The sequence below is a fragment of the Neopsephotus bourkii genome, unplaced genomic scaffold (assembly GCF_033783945.1).
Source record: "Neopsephotus bourkii isolate Nb327-2 ecotype Australia unplaced genomic scaffold, CSIRO-AGI_Nbou_v1 NB_457, whole genome shotgun sequence".
NCBI classification, from domain to species: Eukaryota; Metazoa; Chordata; class Aves; order Psittaciformes; family Psittacidae; genus Neopsephotus; species Neopsephotus bourkii.
This window is the reverse complement of record NW_026900959.1, coordinates 1,801,296-1,822,229: the sequence shown is the minus strand read 5'-3', so window position 1 is coordinate 1,822,229 and position 20,934 is coordinate 1,801,296. Positions and strand designations below refer to the sequence as shown.

General features: G+C 54.2%; 1 protein-coding gene across 2 annotated transcripts; it reads left to right on the top strand.

The window, feature by feature from the left end:
* The first annotated feature begins 1,829 nt into the window (after positions 1 to 1,829).
* Positions 1,830 to 13,771, top strand: SLC25A37 (solute carrier family 25 member 37). 2 transcript variants are annotated; one of them, XM_061349742.1, is made up of 4 exons: positions 1,830 to 2,097; positions 8,303 to 8,531; positions 9,608 to 9,664; positions 10,560 to 13,771. In XM_061349742.1, the coding sequence occupies exons 1-4, from the start codon at positions 1,885 to 1,887 to the stop codon at positions 11,075 to 11,077; spliced, it is 1,017 nt and encodes a 338-aa protein (XP_061205726.1). In that variant the 5' UTR covers positions 1,830 to 1,884; the 3' UTR covers positions 11,078 to 13,771. The 2 variants fall into 2 exon arrangements, with proteins under 2 accessions (XP_061205726.1, XP_061205727.1); XM_061349743.1 differs by lacking the exon at positions 1,830 to 2,097 and adding an exon at positions 3,329 to 3,492.
* Positions 13,772 to 20,934: the final 7,163 nt, after the last annotated feature.

Here is a 20,934-nt window from a genome sequence, read left to right as displayed (position 1 = left end):
TACCCAAAATGAACCAGGAGCAAGTCACACATCGTGTTCCCATCGGGAATGGAGGCTTCCCAGCACAAACATAGGGCAGGAGGGAGGAAGAGAGCTCCATCTCTCCCACCCCCCATACAAGCACTGCTCTGGGTCCCAGGTACCAAAACTCAATCAGGAGCAAGTCACACATCATATTCCCATGGGGAGTGGAGGCTTCCCAGCACAAACATAGGGCAGGAGGGAGGAGGACGGCTCCATCTCTCCCACCCCATACAAGCACTGCTCTGGGTACTAGGTACCAAAACTCAATCAGGAGGAAGTCACACATCCTGTTCCCACTGGGAATGGAGGCTTCCCAGCCCAAACATAGGGCAGGAGGGAGGAGGCCGGCACATGCCAATGCTGCAGCCCCTCTCCAAGTACCTGGGTGAGAACAGACCAGGCTCTTCCCACCTCACATGTATTGGTTCCATGGTTAATGGGAAACCCAAGCACTTCATTTTCCTGCTTCTCCAGGCTCTCAGGGGCCGGTTTCCTTCCGTGCTTCCCAAGGCTCAAGCAGACATAAACTGTTTTGCAGTCTCATGGTGCTTCACGAGAACGGTTAACCTTGATTGCAGTGCAGGCCATACAATGCCACCGTCCCAGCAAGGCTGAATCCCAAGTAATCCTTCCAGGAGGCACAGAACGAAGGCAGCGCTGGGCCTGGAGAAGACGCCGTTGCCTCTGTCTCTTTAAGAGCGTCAAATGCAGTCGGTTTGGGCTGATTTCACGGTGGGACAAAGGGATGTTACAAAGGGAGCGCCCCGGGGTGCAGGGGCACGGGGTGAGCTCGATCCTCCTGTGGAAAGGCCAGGATTAATGGCTCTGCTATGGGGCGGGAGCTGCACAGAGGGATGATGGATGCGAAAAGCCATTGCAGGGAAGGGCAGAAAGCTCTCCTAAGCCCTTCCACAGGCTTTCCTTCCCCATGGTGAGGCTCAAGCCCATACGGAGCAGGCGTCCAGCCTGGGGAAGTGAAGGCTCCTGAAGGGGAGAGCTTAGAGCAGCTCCAGTGCCTAAAGGGGCTGCAGGAAACCTGGAGAGGGGCTTGGGACAAGGGCCTGTAGGGACAGGGCAAGGGGAATGGCTTGAACCTGCCCGAGGGGAGACTGAGCTGAGCTCTTAGGCAGAAGCTCTTCCCTGTGAGGGTGCTGAGGCGCTGGCACAGGGTGCCCAGAGAAGCTGTGGCTGCCCCATCCCTGGCAGTGCTCAAGGCCAGGTTGGACACAGGGGCTTGGAGCAAGCTGCTCCAGTGGAAGGGGTCCCTGCCTGTGGCAGATCTGGACGACCTTTAAGGTCCCTTCAGCCCAGCCCACTCCACGACTCCCCCTGACGGGACACGGTGACAGCCGCAGCGCCCCAGGACCCGACCCCCCGGTGAGGGCCTTGCTCCTGCGGGGGATCCCCGCTCCCGCTGGCCGTGCCCGGGGGTCTCTGCCCGTGCAAGGGGCGCAGCCCCGGGCGGGCCCCGCTCGCACCACGGCCGGCTCTGACCACGAGGCCCGCGCGCCTCAAACCGCGCTGGGCTGTTGCCCCCCTCAGCGCGCCTGCACAGCCGTCCCGCCCCCCGCACCCGAGAGCAACCAATCACACTCCACCACCTCACCCGCCTCTCCTTTCTATTCGTCTGCTTCTCTATCAATCACCCCCAACCGGTGCCCGGCGGCGCGTTACGTCACGCCCGGCGGGGCGGTGGGAAGCGGCGGCGGCGGCTCCCTATTGGCTGGCGCGGCGCGGGGCGGGGCGGGGCGCGGGCGCGGCTTTAAAGCGGGGCCGGGGCGGCGCGCGGGCCCCGTGCGGACCCTGCCCATCCCCGTTAACCCCCGGTCGCCCCCCGCTGCCGCCGCCGGTACCGGGCGGATGGAGCTGAGCTGCGGAGTGGGGGGCAGCGCGGCCGCACCCCCGGGGCCCGGCCCCCCGCCCGCGGCTGCCGCCGTTCCGCCGGTGCCTCCGATGGAGGGCGAGGAGTACGAGAGCCTGCCCAGCGGCGCCTCGCTCGGCACTCACATGGTAGCCGGGGCGGTGGCGGGCATCATGGAGCACACGGTCATGTACCCGGTGGACTCGGTCAAGGTGCGTGGCGGAGGCCCCCGGTACCTCCGGGGAGCTGCTCCGACGGCTGCCGCTGCCGGGGTGCACGGGGGTCCCGGCGTGCGGGATGCTCATTGCGGGGAGCAGGGTACGGGGCTGTGCGGGAGGTGCAGGGCTGGGTGAGAAACGGGGTGCTGCGGTGCACACGGTCCCCCGGAGGGGTCCCTCGAGGTGTCCCCGATGGCAGCACCATCCCGGCAGTACCGGTGCCCACGGCCCCGGTGAGCTTTGCGCAACCCGCGGTGCAAAGGTGTGCACCGAGGCCCGAAGCAGCAAGCAAAGTCCTTGTGCTGCTCCCGCCCCGGGGCAGAGATGCCACCGGTGCCCTCCTGGAGTGTTGGAATCCCAAGGCCGGGTGGGAAAAGTCGGTGTTGTTGTGTCTATCCACACACGAGGGTGGTTGTGAGCAGCGTGAACCCGACCTCCTGCCACCCCACTGCCGTGGCCATGGCGGCTTTACCATAGTCAGGGCTTTACAAAGGGGTCTGTGTGGCTGCTGGTGGTTGGGTTCGATGCGAATGAGCTCTGGGTGCTGTTGGGTGCACACGAGGGAGGGCTTCGCAGTGTCTCCAGCATGGTCGGAAGCATCACGAAGGGTATTTCCTCTCTGTTCCCTGACAGCGTGCTCTTAAAAGAGAGGAAAGGTTGGGAAAAGCCAAGCGCCCTCGATGCTGTGTTGCTGGTGCTGATGGATCCTCAGTGCTCCACTCAGGAAAGGCTGCAAGGAGATGCTCTAATTCTCTTCTTCCCAATACAGGGCTCCTGCAGGAGTAGCGAGAGGAGAGGAAATGCCTTCGCTTTGAGGCACTGGAGATCTTGCCCGTGTGCTGCGATAAGCACTTAAAGGAAACATTTTCTGCTGCTTTCCTCTGTTTTCCCTCTGGGTTTGTGCCCATTGGGCCTGGCTCGTGGGCTGGGGCTGCTCTGAGGTGCAGGGTCTGAGCCCAGCCTGGCTCCTGTCCCAAATGAGCCGGGTGCTTTGTGCCAAGTCACGCTCAGAGCAGCGTCACTCGGGCCTCCCTGGTGTGGTTGAAGAGGGCATTTCCTCTGCAGGGAATAGGGAGAGGGAGAAAACGAAAGCCGTGCCTGGTATCCCTGGGTGGGAGGTGCTTTGGAGGAAGGCGAAAGAAAGTGCTGCTTTCCCCAGGCAGTGAATTCCCCCCTTGCCGGTGCTGGGATCGCACCGGGGCAATGCCTTACTCTGGGAATGATCCCGCTCAGCAGCTGCCTTGAAGTGTTCAGGAGCTGATAAAGCACTGGGAGAACTTTGAAGCGTGGCCAAGGTCACCCCATGCGTTTGGGGCAGAGTGGAATCCGGAGCCGCAGGATCTGGGTCCTGTGATGGGCGCTCACCGCTGCTCTGTCCCCGTGGGAAAGGTGAGAACTGACCCAAAAAGGGCTTTTTTATTGTAATGGGAGTAACCAAACACTACTGGAGGCTTGTAAAAGCAGCCGCGGGAAAGGCGCTGCTCTCCTCCTGCAGCTCCTTCCTTAGCCTGACTGTGGATAATGCTCACTGGGATCGGCTGCGGCTGAGCAGAGCTCAAGGGGGAGATGAGGGATTGTGGATGCTGCAGCAAGAGGTGTTTGAGGCACCTGGCTGACGAGGCGATGTTTTGGCTCCAGCAAGTCATTTCCTGCTAAAGAGAAACTGAAAATGCTTGAATTTGGGAAATGGCTTGCTTCAGATGCTTGCACAATTCCTGGGGTAGGGCAGGGCCGTGATGGTGGTGTCCTGGTGAGGTGAGTCAAGGGAAGCGGTCAAGAGAGCAACCAGCGGACCTCTGTGAAGCTCATAGACACTCGTGTGGCAGTGTTGATAATACCCAGAAGTGCTGTTGGTGCTTGTGTAACATGGAAATCCATGGGGCACATCCCTGCATGCAGCCTCCTTGCTGTGATAACGTGCTGCCCCTGAAGTCATCACTAGTTGTGTGTTTTGCAGCAGTGTTTCTATTTCTTTACAGGGGAAATGTGTTATGGGTTGTATTTACCACCTAAGCCTGGAGGCTTGTGATTATTGAGACTTGCTTGGTGTCTTTTCCTTCTAATGGTAAAGACCTCCTTGCAGCTTCAGCCTTGGTTATGTGTTGGCCTCTGTCTTATGCACCCAATGCTAGGGTTGTATTAAAGCGCTGGCTGTAGGGTTTTAGATGAGTGTCTCATAGTCTTTAGGCTTGTTTTGTTTTGTAGCTGTCCTGGCAAGCCTGATCAGCCTCCAGATGAATGGTAGAGATCAGCCTGTCAAGGGCTTCTCATCATGGGAGCTTCGGGAGGACTCCCCTGGAGCATCCTCTTAAGCTGTGTAGTGGCTTCCCTGCAAGGCTGTTGGAGCTGGCTTCCCAAGGTGGGTGCAGTGGCTGCCTGGAGGGTGTGGAGTTGTCCTCACGTGGGAGCTGATGGCTTCAGACAGCTTGATGGGACACTGGATGTGCTCGAGCCTCCCTTCCTCACAGTGACACTAATGGCAAAGTCCTGCCTCCAGCTCCAACCATGCTGCAGTGACCTGTGAAAGCCTGACCTGCTCCTACCCAAGCTGGTGCAACCAGATGTCTGGAAGCTGTTCTGCTGTGCCTCTGTATGGTTCCTAGTGGATATAGGAGGTCCTGGACTGTAATGGGAATTCCTAGGCTGACGGGTAGGAGGAACATAGAGCCTACATCTGTGATGGCAGGGAGGGGAATGGACAGGAAAGGATAGGTACAATGAGACTTGATGGAATGGAGTGTTCTGATGGCTTCAGGTAGGACAATCAACCGTGGGTGACCTGCCTGGAGCAAGGAGGCTTTGGAGCTTCCCTGCTTGTAGCAGCTTGAAAGCACATGAGTATGAGTGAGCAGGGCAGATGAGCGCCTGTGAGCTGTTTTACTGCAGTTCATTCAGGCTTTGGAGTCAGTGATGCTTGCCTGGGGTTTGGTGGTGAGAGGTTCTGCATCCAGTGCAGGTCCAGGAGGTCTTGTGTCAGTGTTGGGGTGCCGGAAAGTCATGGCTGGCCCTATATTCCCCTCCATGGGCCTTTGCAGACAGGGGTGGGTATCGCTTTGCTTGGGAGCAACAAAAGGGAGCTCAGAGCTTGAGCGTGGCATGGGTCGTGCAGCAGCAGAGCCTTCTGTGGGCAGCAGGATCTGGCCAGGTTGCTGCAGAAACACTGCTCGTTTCCTGGTCAGAGCATGCTGTGCTCTCCGTGTCTTTTGTTAGCCTCGGGGAGCTGGTTGTCTGTCACATGAACTTGCAGAAAGCATGCTGTGTCCAGGAAGGAAAACAAAGGCGAATGAGATCCCAGCCTGTTTGTACAGTGGCATGTCAAACCGTGTCCCCTATGCAGAGACCTGCCTCCTGTTAATAAAGCAGCTCTAGGTAGAAAGCAACCCTGGGCTATTGATGTGCTTCTGGGTGCTCTCCCCCAGACAGCACCTATAAAGGCAGCAGTGGTCCACAAACAGGTAGTAACCTGATGGACCTGAAGCTGTGACTTTTGGTGTTGCTTCTCATGCCCAAGCTGAAACCAGGACTACTGGGATGCTTGTGGTTGTGAGTGCCTTATGCAATGAGGATTAATCTAAGTAGGTGGAGAAGTATTTCTTGGCTGGGTAACAGGGGGTGAGGCTCCTGGAGGAACTTGATGGCTTCAGATAGGTGGCAGGAGATGGGGGGGGAAGAACTGCAGAGCTGGTGGCAAATCATTGCTCACACCACAGTAACTGCGGTGGACCCGGCTGTGCTGGTGGTGATGCAAACTGCAGACCCATGTGTGGGTTAGGTGGGTCCAGCGCCCTTCCCACCCACTCTGCGTGCTGAGTGATCTCTCTAGAGTGGGAAAGCGTTTATCCCTTGTGATGTGAAAGCAACTGGATCCTTAGTGAGGGTGGAGATACCCAGGGCTGGGCTGGTAGTTTACTGCTTTAAAGGAGTGGTTATTCCTCATTCCCCTTCTGATGAGACGAAGCTGCTGTGTGCTTAAATGAAGGCATCCCAGGAGCGGAGCAGGGTGAGATGGGGATCTCTGGGTCAGCTCTGGCCTCTGAAGCAATGCCTTCAAGTTAAAACTAGCAGAGAAGAGGAGAAACCAAGCGAAGCCCAGCCCCGGCTGGATGGGACCAGCTCGGCAGCGGTGGGTCTGCTGAGTCACGCTGACGGCGGAGCCGCTGCTGGGAGCTTCTTGGCAGCATCACGAAATCCAGCCCCTCCTGACGAGCATCCATAGGATGGGAATGTGCTGGGATTCGTGGGGAGGGCTTCAAGACCCTTGTGCCTGCTCAGAGGTGGCTCCGAGCTGCATTTGAAGCCTGGGTTTAAGCTCCAAGATAACCCAGTGCTGTTGCTGCCTTTACAAGAGGGTTTTCCTCAGCCTTTGGGGCTGCTTCCAGTGCTGTTCATAGGTTACAATGCATTTAGTGCTCTGAAACAGGAAGCTTTGCTCGAGGCTGCCAAATCCCTGCTGTAGGGTGATGCCTTGTCGTGGACACTGGCTGATGCTCAAGTCTGCTGCACTAAGTCACTTTGCAGATGTAATTCCTGTGCCCTTTTTTAGGCCATTTACTACAAATACAACAGTTTGTTTGGCTCAGCCCCAAAGTGTTGCTTTGCTGCTTGCGTAGCTCGGTTTTACTGTACCGGGTTAAAGCCTTACACTGGGCTCTGAGCTCTTCCTTGGTCCTAGAAAGTGTATCTGAAAGTGCTGCAGTTTGCAGTGACTGGAGCTGTTTGGGGAATTGAAGGTCCAAACCTTCCTTATTGGCTTAGTCTTGCCTGCAAGCTTGGCTGTAGTATTACCTCCTGGCTAATTGCTGATGGGAAATGATAAGCTTGAAGGGATGTGTCCCCATGAGGAAGTGTGGAGGTGGCACGGGCAGCCCTTGCTTTCTCAAGGGCTGTGGAATCCCTGCTGAGGACTGAGCTGCTTTGCCTGTGTTCTGCCACATTGCTTGAGGGGGGAACTTCAATCTGAGGATGGGGTGTCCCAGCTGATGCGGTGGGAGGTATCCATCCTGTCAAACCCCTGTGTCAGAGACCTGTTCATTGCAATTCCCAAGCTTCTCCTTGAGAGAGCATTGGCTTGGTGCCTGTTGCAGGTTGCTGAACACTCCTCTCTCATGGCTTTTCCCTTGTGGTCCTAGGTGTGAAGCTGCACTGGAGGCTGTATCCCATCAGTCTGGGATCGCAGACCAGCAGGAGCACCTGAGCCCTTTCCATCTTGGATGCTCTACATGTGCTTGGTCTTGCTGGGATGTTTGCAGAGGTTTAAGCCTTGTCAGCGGCTCTCCTGTTGGTGGTGGGAAGCAGCTCGTGTCTGTGTCTTGCAAACACCATTGCAGGTTGGCATCATCCCCGCAAGGGCTTTGGGTGCTGCTGGTGTGTGATGGCATCAGCCTGCCGGAGCCTGAAGCAGACCAAAAGGAGTAACTTTTCCCATGGTGCCTCCTTGGCAGCAGTGAGAGTGATGGGAGCATTTGGGTGCCAGCAGCTCAGCTGGCTTCAGAATGTTGTTCCTCAGCTCCATCTAACCCTGCCCTGGTGCAGCTTGAGGCCGGTTCCCCTTGTCCCATCCCTTTGGAGCAGAGCTCCTGGCTCCATCCTCCTGTCAAGCAGTTGTAGGGAGCGATCAGGTCCCCCCTGAGCCTTCTCTTCTCCATCTGACCCCCCCAGGTCCCTCAGCCCTTCCCCATCACCCCTGTGCTCCAGGCCCTGCGCCAGCTCCGCTGCCCTTTACCTGTCTCTATGGGGGGGTTCCTGTGGTTACCTGGTTTTCTCAGCTTGCCCTTCTAGGAAAGCTGTTTCCCAAGGGATCAGACAAAGGCTGCACACCAGTGTCACAAGCAGCTGAGCAACAGCAGGACGAACAAGCTGGGGCAGAGCTGGGAGTGTTGTAAGCAAGAGGCAATTACAGACCTAACTGTATTTCTTCACCCAGGCGTTTGAACGGCTGCATGAGCTTAATTCCCTGTGTTTTCCCTGCAGAAACGGGAGCAGAGGTTACACTTCCCTTGTCTGAGCAGCCTTGTAACGTGCTGGTGTTGCAATGGGAGCATGAACTTAATCTTGCCGCTGTGAATAGCGGCGTGGGTGCAAGTGGGGACTGAGTGATGGAGCCCGCTCCTGCGTCTTGGGGCTGTTTCACCCTCCCCTTGTGCTTGGTGCATTCGAGATGGGTTAACTCAGGTCTCTCCCTTCATGTGCTTTGTTGCAGACCAGGATGCAGAGCTTGCAGCCGGACCCCAAAGCTCAGTACAGGGGCGTGTACGAAGCGCTGAAGAAGATTGTCCTGACGGAGGGTTTCTGGAGGCCTTTACGTGGGATCAACGTCACCATGCTGGGGGCTGGCCCTGCCCATGCCATGTACTTTGCCTGCTATGAAAAGATGAAAAAGTCTCTAAGTGACACTTTCCAGCATGGAGGAAACAGCCACTTGGCCAATGGTATTTCTGGGGAGGGGGGTTTATGCACAAAGCTAAGCTTGCGGTTACCAGCCTGCCCCTTGCTTGCTTGATGTGCTTGGCCTGGCATCCCTCGCTGTGCTGTGCTCTGGGAACGGCTGCTGAAGGCAGCCAGCATTCAGAATGCTGCTGTGAATACCTGGATGGGAGGATGGGGTGGAAACGGCATCCCAGGCTTGCAGGTCTCTGCTTTGGAAAGGCTGGAGAGGCAGGGGGCAAGTGTGGTACCTGCCACCACTGTGGTGGTCCTTGACACAATGCGATGGTGGGAAGCTGCTGTGGCAGCTCTCACTTGACTCAACCACCTCAGTTAAGGGTATGGAACAGCTTTCTGGCTTGCTGCTTTTTGCCAGCAATGTGCTTCCTGGGTTTGCCTTTCAAGTAGCTACAGGCTTTTGGTTCCAGTGGGGAGAGTGAAGCGCTGCCTTAATGAGAAATGACCGAAAGTCATTTGGGCAAGAGAGAATGTGAGATGGAAACCTACATCAAAGGGGAAGGTGTGGCTCGAGAGGCCCATCCTTGAGCCAACTGCACAATCATTAATGGCTTGTTGGATGTTGGCAGAATCTGGGCAATTTGTGTTTAAAACTAGACTGAGTAAACGGATGAAAATGCCTAATTATGGATGCACTGAGGCAGTGCTAAACATTGCTCATGCCTCAGTCCAGCACAGGCTGGGTGAACCTGGGGCTTTCCTGCACAGACAAAACCTTGGGAGTTGCTGTAGGGAGTAGCAAAGGTGGTGGTTGGGATCCTGGCTCCCGCCAGGCTGCTTTGGATGGGGATTTTCTGCACTGGGAGTGAGTTGTGTTGCTGGGCGCTTCCTTGGGCTGCAGCATCCCAGGCAGCGGTACCCAGGTTGGATGGGCTTGGAGCAAGCTGCTTTAGTGGAAGGTGTCCCTGCCCGTGGCAAGGGGTTGGAACTGGATGAGCTTCAAGGTCCCTTCCAACCCAAACCATTCCTTGATGATGCTGGCTGCTCCCTCTGCAGATGGCAGTGCCCAAGCAAGCCCTGGCTTCTGAATGTCCTTCTTAAAGGATGCTCTTGTGTCTTGCAGGTATAGCTGGGAGCGTGGCCACGCTACTCCACGACGCAGTGATGAATCCTGCTGAAGGTAATGCCCTGTGCTGTTGGGAAGTGCTGCACCCCGTTAGCCTGGGAAGACACCCTGTGCCATCTCAGCACCTTAAGCCCTTTGCTTTAGTGACTCTGCCCAACTGTTAACGAGCTCAGGCAGGTCAGTGCATAGGGATAGAGTCTGCCTGGCTGCTCTCCCTTGCTTGCCAAGGGGGTGCACAGCATCTGCATGGCATGTTGTGATTTCTTAGGGAAGCTGGGGTCCCCAATACTAACACGATGCTGTTACTGCTCTGCTAGTGCTTCCTGGGTAGGTAGAGTCCAGCATGAAGAGGGCTAATGGTAAAATGCAGCTAAACTGAAGCCAATCAGCTGGGCTGCCAGCTCTTCAGTGTTAATATATGGGGCTTCTGAATTGGCCCAAGATCAGATTTTTCTGAAGGAAAAAATGTCTCTAGTGTTTGAAATCCTTTTAATCACATCCTGATCAAATGAATTGGCTTTAGCTTAAGTCAGTGGAAATTGTTCCATTTCAGGATTGGGCTCTGTTCTACTTTCCAGGTGATTGAATCACCTTTCTGCCCCTGTCCTCTTGGTGCGTCAGTGTTTCAGCACTTAGGGGTGCATCTGAGGGTCCTTTCCAGTCTGTCTCAATGCCTCTCTAGCTAGAATTAAAGGCACTGGGGAGAAGCAGAGGCTCTATGGAGCTTTTTGATGAAAGCCCATTGACAAGGAGCCCATTGATACAGAAATACCTGCTCTATGTCGTAGCAGTTTGGACTTGGAAGGGGGAGGTTGGCTCTGGATGGTTGGGGCTTGGAGCAGGGCTGAGTGTTGGGATGACCAGGAAAGATGTGCTTTAGCTAATAAGTCTATGTCCCTGTGCCTGTCCTGCCTGGTGCTGCCCACCCTGTGGCCATCGCCTGGACCAGTGGTGAAGCAGCGGATGCAGATGTTCAACTCCCCTTACAAGTCCGTCCTGGCGTGCATAAGGACAGTGCAGAAGACGGAAGGGTTTGGTGCCTTCTACCGCAGCTACACCACGCAGCTCACCATGAACGTGCCCTTCCAGGCCATTCACTTCATCACCTACGAGTTCATGCAGGAGCAGATCAACCCGCACAGGGAGTACAACCCGCGCTCCCACATCGTCTCCGGGGCCGTCGCGGGGGCCGTGGCCGCCGCCGCCACCACTCCCCTGGATGTGTGCAAGACCCTGCTCAACACCCAGGAGAACATGGCCTTGAGCTCTGTGAACATCAGCGGGCACCTCACGGGCATGGTGAATGCCTTCAAGACTGTCTATCAGCTGGGTGGTGTCTCGGGGTGTTTCAGGGGGGTGCAGGCACGTGTCATTTACCAGATGCCCTCCACAGCCATTGCCTGGTCCGTGTACGAGTTCTTCAAGTACTTTCTCACAAAGCACAAGCTGGAGAAGAGAGCATCCTAGTGAAGGACTCCCAGGGTGAATGCAAGCCCCCGTGTCCCCTCTGTGTGTATGTGTGTGTGTGTGTGTGTGTGTACCTGCAAGCCAGCCAGCTCTGGGTCTCTGCTAAGGGAAGTACCAGCTTCGTGGTGGATTCACAGCTGATGCCCACTTCTCCCTTCCTCAGGGATTCAAGTGCTCCTCAGCCACGTGTTCCCCTCCTTGCTCCATGAAAAGATTTATAAAGACTCGTCATAATAATATATATATTTAATAACTTTATTTTGGAGAAGTGAAATTGCTGACTGATATTTTTCTCTCTGAATAAGTGGAAGATGCAGTTTACTCCTCACCGCAAAGCTTGGGTCGTAGAACCCAGCCTGGGGTGGGGGCTTTTTTTACAGCAAAGAAGCAAAATATCCTGTCACAGAGCTTACTTTTTTATATGAATATGAAATAGATGGATAATGTTTATCCTTTATTTTTCTATAGAGGCGTTTGGGTTGGGTTTGTAACTACTCCTACAGCTGGATGCTGTTTAAAAAGGGCTCGATTCTTCCATCCTGTGTGAGGAAGACACAAAAGCATTTATTTTTATAGCCAGATTGGCTTTAATTCTCCAGCATTGAACCCCCAAATGGTGGCCTGGGTTCTTGTGGGGGTGCCAAGGTACTTGGTACCCCCTGAGACTCATTGGGATGGGGAAGGAGAAGGGGCACCACCAAGGAAGGACATCCTAAAACACATTGTGGGAGAAAGGGGAAACAATTCCATTGTATTTTACAAGGAGAAGACTTAAAAAATGTGGATTTTAATCAGAAAAGTCCTTTTTTTTTGCAGCTACTTTTTTAAAGGTACATTCTGGTGGCGTGTGGTGGCTGTGCAGCCTCATCCTCCCTTAACTTATTCATCCTTTCCCTCCAAGGCCCCTATCCCACTCGCAGGAGCGACCGTGTGCATCCCCATAGCTGGGAGTGGGGTGCATGGAGCTGCTCTGCTCCCTAAGGGGGGACCCGGGGCTTCTGTTTACAGGTTGACTGCAGAGTCACAAGGGTCACATCCTGGCAGCACCAAACCAGCAGCAGGCAGGGAAATCCATAGGGAATTCTGCCCTACAGAACCGGAGGCACCTCCCAGCCCCAGGTTTGACAATAAGCTGCTGCTCATCTCTGTTGGGAGGAGAGAAAACATCAGAAAGGCAACCTAGAGAGGTTCCTCGTGCTCTGGGTTTGCTGCTGTGGGATGCTGAGCTTTGCAGTGGCTAGCAAAGCTGTGCCTGCTCCTACTGGGAATGGGATTTCCAACCCAAAATGCAGCCTTTAACCAGTTACTTGGGTGATCAGGAGCCAGTGAGGGATTTCAGGGCCTGAATGTGTAAACCTAAGTGACAGGACACCAGCGGGCACATCTCCATCCTCCCTGGAAGCGATGGCTCAAGCTGGCACCATCTCCATGGTGCAGCTTGTGGAGATGCGGCTTCAGCTTGCTGTCAGCACTGGGTGGGATGTCTCTAGGGGAGCTGCAATGTGATGGGCAGCTCTCGGGCTGGCACATGTCACTGGAGGTGTCCCATCCACCAGGCACCTTGGGTGGGATGGCACTAAACAGACCTAAACCTCTTGCTGTGCTACTTGGAGAAAGTAAATCAAAGCGCACCTCTGCGGGTGGTGTTGCATGTGCCTTGTGTAAATTAGCCTTGTGCCATTGCTGATGGTGAAATGAGCTGCTTGATGCCTTTATTTTTTGTGTCACTTAAACTGAATGAATCACTGTGTCAAATGCACCCTGTGTCTTAAAGTGCACAAATGGTGAGCTTGAGGCCACTGGTGGTGGTGGTGCAGCTGGAGAAAGCTCTCAGCTATCTCTGGTGTGCAGGGGCCGGAGGTCTCTGAGCTGTCTCTTAGCCTTGGATGTCTTTTTCTGTTGAGAAACTGGAGTTATCACTAACAGGAAGCAGAACTGCACCAAATATTTCATTTTAAGATGGGCAGAAACACTTTGAGATGAACGTTTTTGGGTCACTTTAATATTAAGGGGCAAACTGTAGCATCATGTGGAAGGTGACAGCTTCCAGTGTGGCTTCAGTAGGAGTCCCACTGGGTGAGCGGTCCCCAGTGCATCATCCTCTTGCTCTGGCTGCTTAGCTTTAATACTTCTGACATCATCTTGGCTATTCTGGGTCAACCTCATCTCCTATTTGGAGTAACCTGTGAGTAGCTGGGATGTGAAGGCTGGATTTGCCCAGGGATGGAGCCTGTGGACATGAAGTGACAGGGAGGGTGGTCCTGGCTGCGCATCCTCCTTGGAGAGGGATGCAGCATCCCATCTGATAGTTGCAGAGGTCTCTTCTGTGTTTGGAATGCTTCCTGCTGTATGTGATGCTGGATCCCCAGTGAAAGCCCCTTCACCAAAGCCCCTCCTCATCCCTTCTGGGTTTGCCTTTGCGAGTGAAGTTTCACTTTAACCTGGTCTGTGAACCATGTTCTGCTGCTTTGTCTGCAACAAACGCACATGTTATTTAAGAGGGAGGATGAGGATCTTTGTCTGCAGTTCTTAATTTTACAGATATATATATATATATTTTTGCCTGCCTTGGAATTTAATGTGTTTCCTTTAAATGTATATTTAACAGTGCAGGAGTCCCTTTGTGAGATGCTGCTACAGTTGTACCACTGGAGCTCAAGGAAATAAAACCTTCTCATTCTTTTTGGCCTTTGAGGCTCTTGCTTGTGGCTTTCCTTGGGTGTTGAGAGCAGCAGGAGGTGTCCTCATCCCTGGGGGAATGGTGCCTTCTAGTGTTGCCTGAGCACCCAGCACCTCGCTATGAGTCACATCAAGCCCTTGGCCAGCACATGGGAGGAAGAAAATGACTCCTGGGAGGGGTTGCGAGCTGAAAGCTCTGCTATGGGCTTGTGCTCCTCTAGGAGCCTCTGAAGGGCTTTGGAACACGGTCCTGCTGATGCAAGGAGTTGGCTCCTGCCTTTGGCAAAGCAAACCCAACCCACAGCTATGGTTTGTTCAGCATTCCCTAATGGGAATGCCTTCCCCCAGCTCTCTATAGCAGAAAGTGCCTGGGGAGCCCCTTGTGTGCTGAGGTTTCACTCGTGTTTGCTGCATCATTTGAAGGGAAAACCCCAGCAGCCATTGAGCTGCTTCAGATCTTGCCTGCCCCTTCCACCACAAGGACAAGGCACCCTCATGGGTTCGGTTTCTGCACAGCACTGATGCTGCGGGAGGAATAAAGCTGGGCTGAGCAGCATTGGGTTACATCAGAGCCTCTGAGCTGTGCCCAGGGCAAATGGGACCCCCAGGGCTTGGCCAAGGTGGGCTCTGAAGGAAAAAGTGAGTTTGAATCCAAGCATTCCAATGATGAAACGAGTGACTCGGCTCCAAGCAGGGAATGTTTCTGGCCATGGGGTGGCTCCGTGCAGGGAGCTTGGTTCCAGCTCTCTCTGATGCGGGTTGCTCCGGTGTGACCGGGATGTGGAATCGGAGCACCTTAAGGAGCCTTCTCCTCTCTAGGCTGAGCCAGCCCAGCTCTCTCAGCCACAGCCCCACTGTACTTGTGGGGTCTGGGAGGCTCCGCAGGCAGAGCCCAAGTTTGATCTTGATCCATCCCATGTCTCCCTTATTTCTGAATTGGATTCTTCCCAACATTATCAGGAGGATCTGGGCTTCTCCAGGTCCTTTCCCTCCTTTTCACCTCTAATAAACCCAGCAGAACCCCATGGTCCTTGTTCCAAATGGGCACGAAAACCAGATTGTCTTCACGTTCCAGCTTGCAGTGCACCTCTGCTTCAAAAGGAAGGCTCTGAAACTGCTTGGAGTCAATCTCCAGCTTTGAAACTCCGGAGCTGTGTCTGAAGGGCTCTTCTGGGAGCAGCCTCTTGTAGTTGTGACACAGGAATGGAGCAGAACTTGCTTCCTACCAGTGTAGTATGGAGTAGGTGCTCATCCCTGGGATACGCACCTTCCGGTGACACAGAAGCACTGATTGCAGCACGTTCCTGGTGCGGCAAATAGAGATGCACCTAAAGCCCTATTGATGAACCCTTGTTGGGATGCCCCAGCCCCTCCTGGACAGGCGCAGGTGGGAATGATGTGATCCTCACAGGGTTCAGCAGCAAACACCTACCTGAGGAGGCTGCAGGGCGAAGTGGCTGCAAAGGGAAGCAGCAGCACGATGCTGCTGTCCTCAGGTCACCCCAAAGGAAGCGCTTTCCTTCTCTCACCTCTTCCCTTTCTCTTTTCCTGGTTGCTTTTTAGCTGCCAGTGATAACTCAAGGAGGTGCAATGGAGCGTTGCTGACGAGCACAGGAGACAAGATCAGAAGGTAAAAGTGCTGTTTATGCCCAGCAAAACCCTTTCTGACAGCTTTATATCCCTGCTTGCACTGCAGGGGAAACCCTGAGCTCCCCTTCCTCCATGTGGTAAGGTCCCGGAGGGTGAGGTGTGTAACGCGCTTCATGCGTGCATTATAAGCACTAAATACTGGGGTTATATGAAGGCTGATGGGGACCCTGGGTTTCTCTTTGTAGCAATCACCATTCAGCTGCATCGTGTTCCCAGTAATGCCTTAGGAAGTGGGAAATGCCCCTTATAGTGTCTGCATAGGATGGGGCTTTGTGCTTGGCTGATGCGTGGTTAAACTTGCTGATGCGCCTGTTCCTGCCCATCCCGGTAACCCCTGTTAGATCCAGGGGGATGAAGGGGTTTTTACCCCTAGGTTGCTCAAGGCTGTCAAAATTCTGACTGAAATCTGCTGGAATAAAGGGGAAAAGAGCCAGGAAAACTGAGATCCTGCGGGAAGAGACTCCGTGCCCTCGGGGAAAGCTTTCCTTGCCTGCCCGACAGGGAGACCTGCAACCGGCCTCAACATCCCAAAGGCTTCAGGCTGCTCTCCTTCCACTTCTGGTGAGTAAATCGAGCTTTTCCTCTGTTTTCTCTGGGTTGGGTTTGCATTTCCTGACTTCAGGAAGTGCTGCTTCTGTGCTGTGCCTTGTGCTGCAACTAATAATGGAGAATGGGGCTGGTTATTTGGGGAAGTAAAGAGAGACTGTCCATTAGGAAAGCATGGGCTGAGCCCCAGTTTCCCCAGCAGGAAAAGGCCGTGGTTGGGAGAAAGGGATGGTTTTTCCCTTGGATGGAGAGAGGCTGGCTGAGATTCCTAGGAAGGCTGAAGGAACCCCTGCAAACCATCACGTTGATGGTTATCTCTGCTCCCTCCTTTCTGCTTTAACCCTCTGCCATCTGCCTGGCTTATTGATGAGTGGAAATAGGGGATTCCTGCAGCTGTGCAGGATGAGACACATCCCATGGGACATACGGGTACCAAAAGCAGCAGCAGAACAACTAAAGCCCAAGGGTGACCCCCCAGCTCCTCCATCACCTTCAAGCCTTCAGGATGGCTCCTTAGGAGGAGGAATGAGCTGCTGGAGGTGCCACCCATTTGCATGGGGCATTTGCCAAGAGCCGTGACACCGATATCCCCATCTCCCTCCAGGCTGGCTGGTGCTTTGCTCTGGGAATGCATCCGATGTTCTCATTGACACTAATGGCTTTGTTGGAACCGGTACAGCTTGTTGTGTCAACATCTTTAGAGGGTATTTCCACATGTGTTGTATGTACCCGATAGAGCGTAGCGACTCCTTCAACCTGCAGGATTTCCTGTAGGGAAGCTCTATAGGTGTTCGCTTGCTGTGCTCAGCGCTTGCTCCTGTATTGAAGCCTTGGGCTGGTACCAGCAAATAGATTCCCTGCTACAGTGCTGTCCATGATTTACAAGCTTCCCAAGTGGTATTTTTCCTAAGGGCCTCCAAGGATTAAATGGGCTCTGTGATGGGTGAAAGGAGGAACAGCAACCGCAGGCTTTGCTGGGGGGTGGAAGGTGCACCATGAGCATCAGTTGTGAGCACAGCGCGATGCCAAAGGCCAAATGCTCCCTGGGACATGCAGATGATGCTGCTGCTGGTGGCCGCATCCCTGGGACAGTGTGTGAGGATGCCAGCTGAGGGGTCCTTCTGGCAGAGACATTAGGACCAGTGCAAGGCCTACACGCTCTATGGGACATGGGTGCTTCCCCCTGCGCCACCAAAGCCCCAGCGGCTGGGTTTTTAAGTCCTTGGGTTAATCCAGGATCTAGGCTGTGTTTGTTCACCGTGTATGATCATTATCTTTGTTTCTCTTCAAATGCTGTTCCTGCTTGAAAGGGTGATGAACATAAAGGCAAATATTTCACCCTTTCCCTCTTGAAATTTCATTAAGCTGCGTATTTACCTTGGGTGACAAGATGCAGGCCATGGAGGGAAAGGTTTTCCGGCCACACCTCGGCTCGCTATCTTACTCTGCCACAGGTGTCCACAAAGGAAATAAACCCACTTGTATTTATCCACCCGATTTAATTCCTTCTGAAAGACAAGGGATCCCTTTGTAGAACAGGTAAGTGTTTTCCGCCGGGCTCTGCAGGTGTAAATCCGCTGTGGAGCATTGAGCAGCCAAGCCCTGGATGTGAATGGCTGTGGAGGAGGTGAACGTGATTCCAGCCCCAAATAGTGCCAGGTTTTGGCCATGAGGGTTTAGCTCCTGGAATTAAGCATCACCCTTACCCTCTATCTACAAAATACATCCCCAGTGCAGCATCCTCACCTTTGCTTCCCTTGCTCCCTGTGAGCAGCAAAGCCAGGCTTTCCTTTCCCCCTGGTTGCTTTTCACCTGATGGGATTTACACACCAAAAGCCTGTTTGCTATTGCCTGGGATAAACCAAACCCTCCCGAAGCTGCTGAGGGCTGCAGGTCTGCCCTGGCCAGCACAGCCCCGACCCCAGCGCGGCTCAGTTCAGTCAAGCACCTTCCTTTCTAAATTGCCATTGTTCTGTTTGCTTTAAAGCTTTGCCCCCTGTGGTGCCTTTAGCAAGTGGGGTTTTAGCGTGAGCCGTGCCCCAGGGCTGCTTTGCGGAGGAGATGCAGAATCTCCTGGTGAAAGAGAGTGTGGTAGATAAATACTGCAGTAATTCCTCCTTTCCCCGGCGCAAACAGAGGAGGAGGAGGGTTGATGGGCCATCAACACCCAGCAAAACGCCTCTCAGCACGCAGGGGGGAAATATTGCCCATCTGAGAATGATGCTCCGGGTTATTGGGGTTGGGAGAGCAAAGAGCAGCCCCGTCTCCTGCTGGGCACAAAACTGGGGTGAAATGAAGCAGATTTTGGTCCCTCTTCTGGAGCCTGAGAGTTCCAGACCCTCGATTAGATGATGCCTTGGTACTCGATGCCCAGGCATGAGGCTGCCTTGTGGTGCCTCAGATCTTGCAGAGATGCCTCATATGCTCCAGGATTTTTGCCCTAACGTTCTCCTTTTACCTATTAGTTGGCATGAAAAACCCCAGTGTTCCACATTGCCTGTGCTGATGGGGCCAGGCTGGGCCTTTGGGATACAGTCCTGGGGCTAGGAAGGCTTGGTTTAGCTTTGGTCATCTCTGTTTAATCCAACTGAGTGGCTGGCTCTTGAATGGAGATGGGTGAAGGCCTGAATCATCCCTGTCTTGTTCTAGGGGGAATAGTGGATGCAGGCAGCTGCCTGCTGGGCGGGCAGTGTGGATACCCGCATTAGAACAGTGGCATGTGGGGAGAACTCTGTTTCCTCATGGAAACTCGCATGGGAGCTGAGCATCGCCCTGCCTCGTGCGTGAGCATCCCTCACAGCACATGCATCCCATAGACACTGGCAGAGCTCCCGGCTGCTGCAGTCTAGAAGGAGGATTAATGTTATCTGGGTATAAAGGGAGCCCTCTACTTGCTTCAGATCCAGTGTGTGTGGGGGAACATCTGTACATGCTGGGGGCAACATCTGGCCTTTGGGGGCGCTTTGCCCTGGTCCCAGCCGATGGGATGATGCTTTTGCCACCTTCCTGCAGAGGAAGTGAAGGAATTGGCTGGGTAAATCCTGCCAATCCCCACCCCAGAGGCCCGGGCACTGCTGCACCCCATGAGAAAGTGGCTCCAAATGAATAACTGCTTCATAGAGCTCGGTTTCCCCGGTCTCTTATTGCTAGGGGAGTGGTGAGGAGCACTGGGTGCCCCCACCCAGGCTCTGTTTGCAGACAGGCTTGTGCTAATCCCTGTGCTTTCTGGGGCGGTGCGAGCAGGACCCCGTTTGCCTCCTGGGCCATGGAAAAGTACCACGGAGGCTTTGCTGACATCCCTGGGTTTACCTCCTCTGGGGAGCGTGGGCTCCTCAGGATGGGGCCCCTTCTCCTCCTTTGCCCTGATGGGGGCAATGCAAACTGTTCAACACTGAGGGTGTAAAATCAAACTGCTGGAAAGTCGGCCTTAAAAGCTGGGAGGTTCAGGAGGAGTCGGGGCTCAATGGGGATGTAGATGGCCAAGGGAGATTCCAAGGTTATGCCACCTGGAGTCTGGAATAAACTTGCTTTTCTAGGAATCTGGGTGCCCCAAAAGGCTCTGGATGAGAAGAGCTGGGGAGACCGCGCTTGGCTGGTGGCCCTTGGAAACCCAAACCCCCATGCTGCAAGAACAGGGGAAAACCAAGTACGGTGCTGTGAGCATCCTCCCCTGCTGACTCTGCAGAGATTCCCCCCCCAGCTCCGGCACTATCCAGTGAGAATGTCCCGTGGGAGCCAGAGCCTCCCTTATGTCCTTGCTCTCCTTGCCATAGCCGGCAACTCCCCCGTGCCGCAGGGATGGAGGCAGAGCCCTGATGCTGCAGCTCCTTCCATGGCTTTCCCCATCCCTGTTCCAGGATGGGCATTGCTGGGGGGTCCTTGGCTGTAGTGAGGTGACCATGGTGACACCTTCCCTTTCCTACCCTGGGGATAGAGCCTGAATCCATCTGCTCACACACCCAGTACCTGACTTCAAAAGCCTTTTTCTTGGCCCTGTTTCCTTTTGCCTCCAAGACCCGAGCACTTCAGCACAAACCCACCCCTGTTTGCCTCGCTCCCGACTCCTTTTCCTGTAAAATACTTGTCTCATCTCCCAACTTTCCCTTCTGTGAGTGGCCCACCATAAACTCCTGCAGCCGGATGGCTTTGGAAGCACTTCCAGGGCTCTTTGCTGTGGATCTCTCTCCTCCTTTGGCTGTTCTTAACAAGTAGTGCTCAGACCATAACAGAAGAAGGAGGAGGAACATGCCTTGGATTTTTGAGGGAAGCAGCAAAGCAGTCTCCCATGGGGATGCCAATCGATGGAACTGCGTTTTGCTGCATCTCCAAAGAACTTCTTACTCTTTTTGCCCCCTTTTCTTTCCCCATTGCCTGTCCACCATGGTGAGAATCTGCCTCGAGGACTCTGCCACTCAGCTTTTCCCTGTCCCCCCTGTGGCACTGCTGCTGCCAGGATGGCTCAAGGAGCAAGAGGAAGAACCAAGTGGTCCAGTGGCTTAAAATGGGGTTTGGGACCCCCTGTCATAGGATGGCCTTGCCACAGAGGCTCTGCCTGGGTTAGAAGGGGATAAAACATCTACATAAAGAAGGGGGATAAAGCATCTACATAAAGAAGGGGATATTCTACAATAAGAATAGTAAATACTGGAAGTCCTCAAGGGTTTTAAGAGCTCCAAACCCTTGTGCTTTATGGCTTAGTTTGCCTCTTTCCTTGGGAAGCATCCACGCACCCCAAAAGGTGCATCCCAGTGCTCATTGCTGAAAGGTTTTCTGCACCTCCCTCCAAAGCATCTTTGTACCGATAGCAAAAGCAGGGGGAACCACCAGCCTGATGCAGTGTCCTTGCATTTTCCATCCCCTACTTAGCTCCATGTAGCAATCTTGTTCCCACTGCTCTGCTTTGCAAATGTTGTGTAGGTCAAGTTGAAGATTTCTCTTGGCCTGAGTCCTGCGAGTCCATGCCAAGTATGTGGTTTATTGCA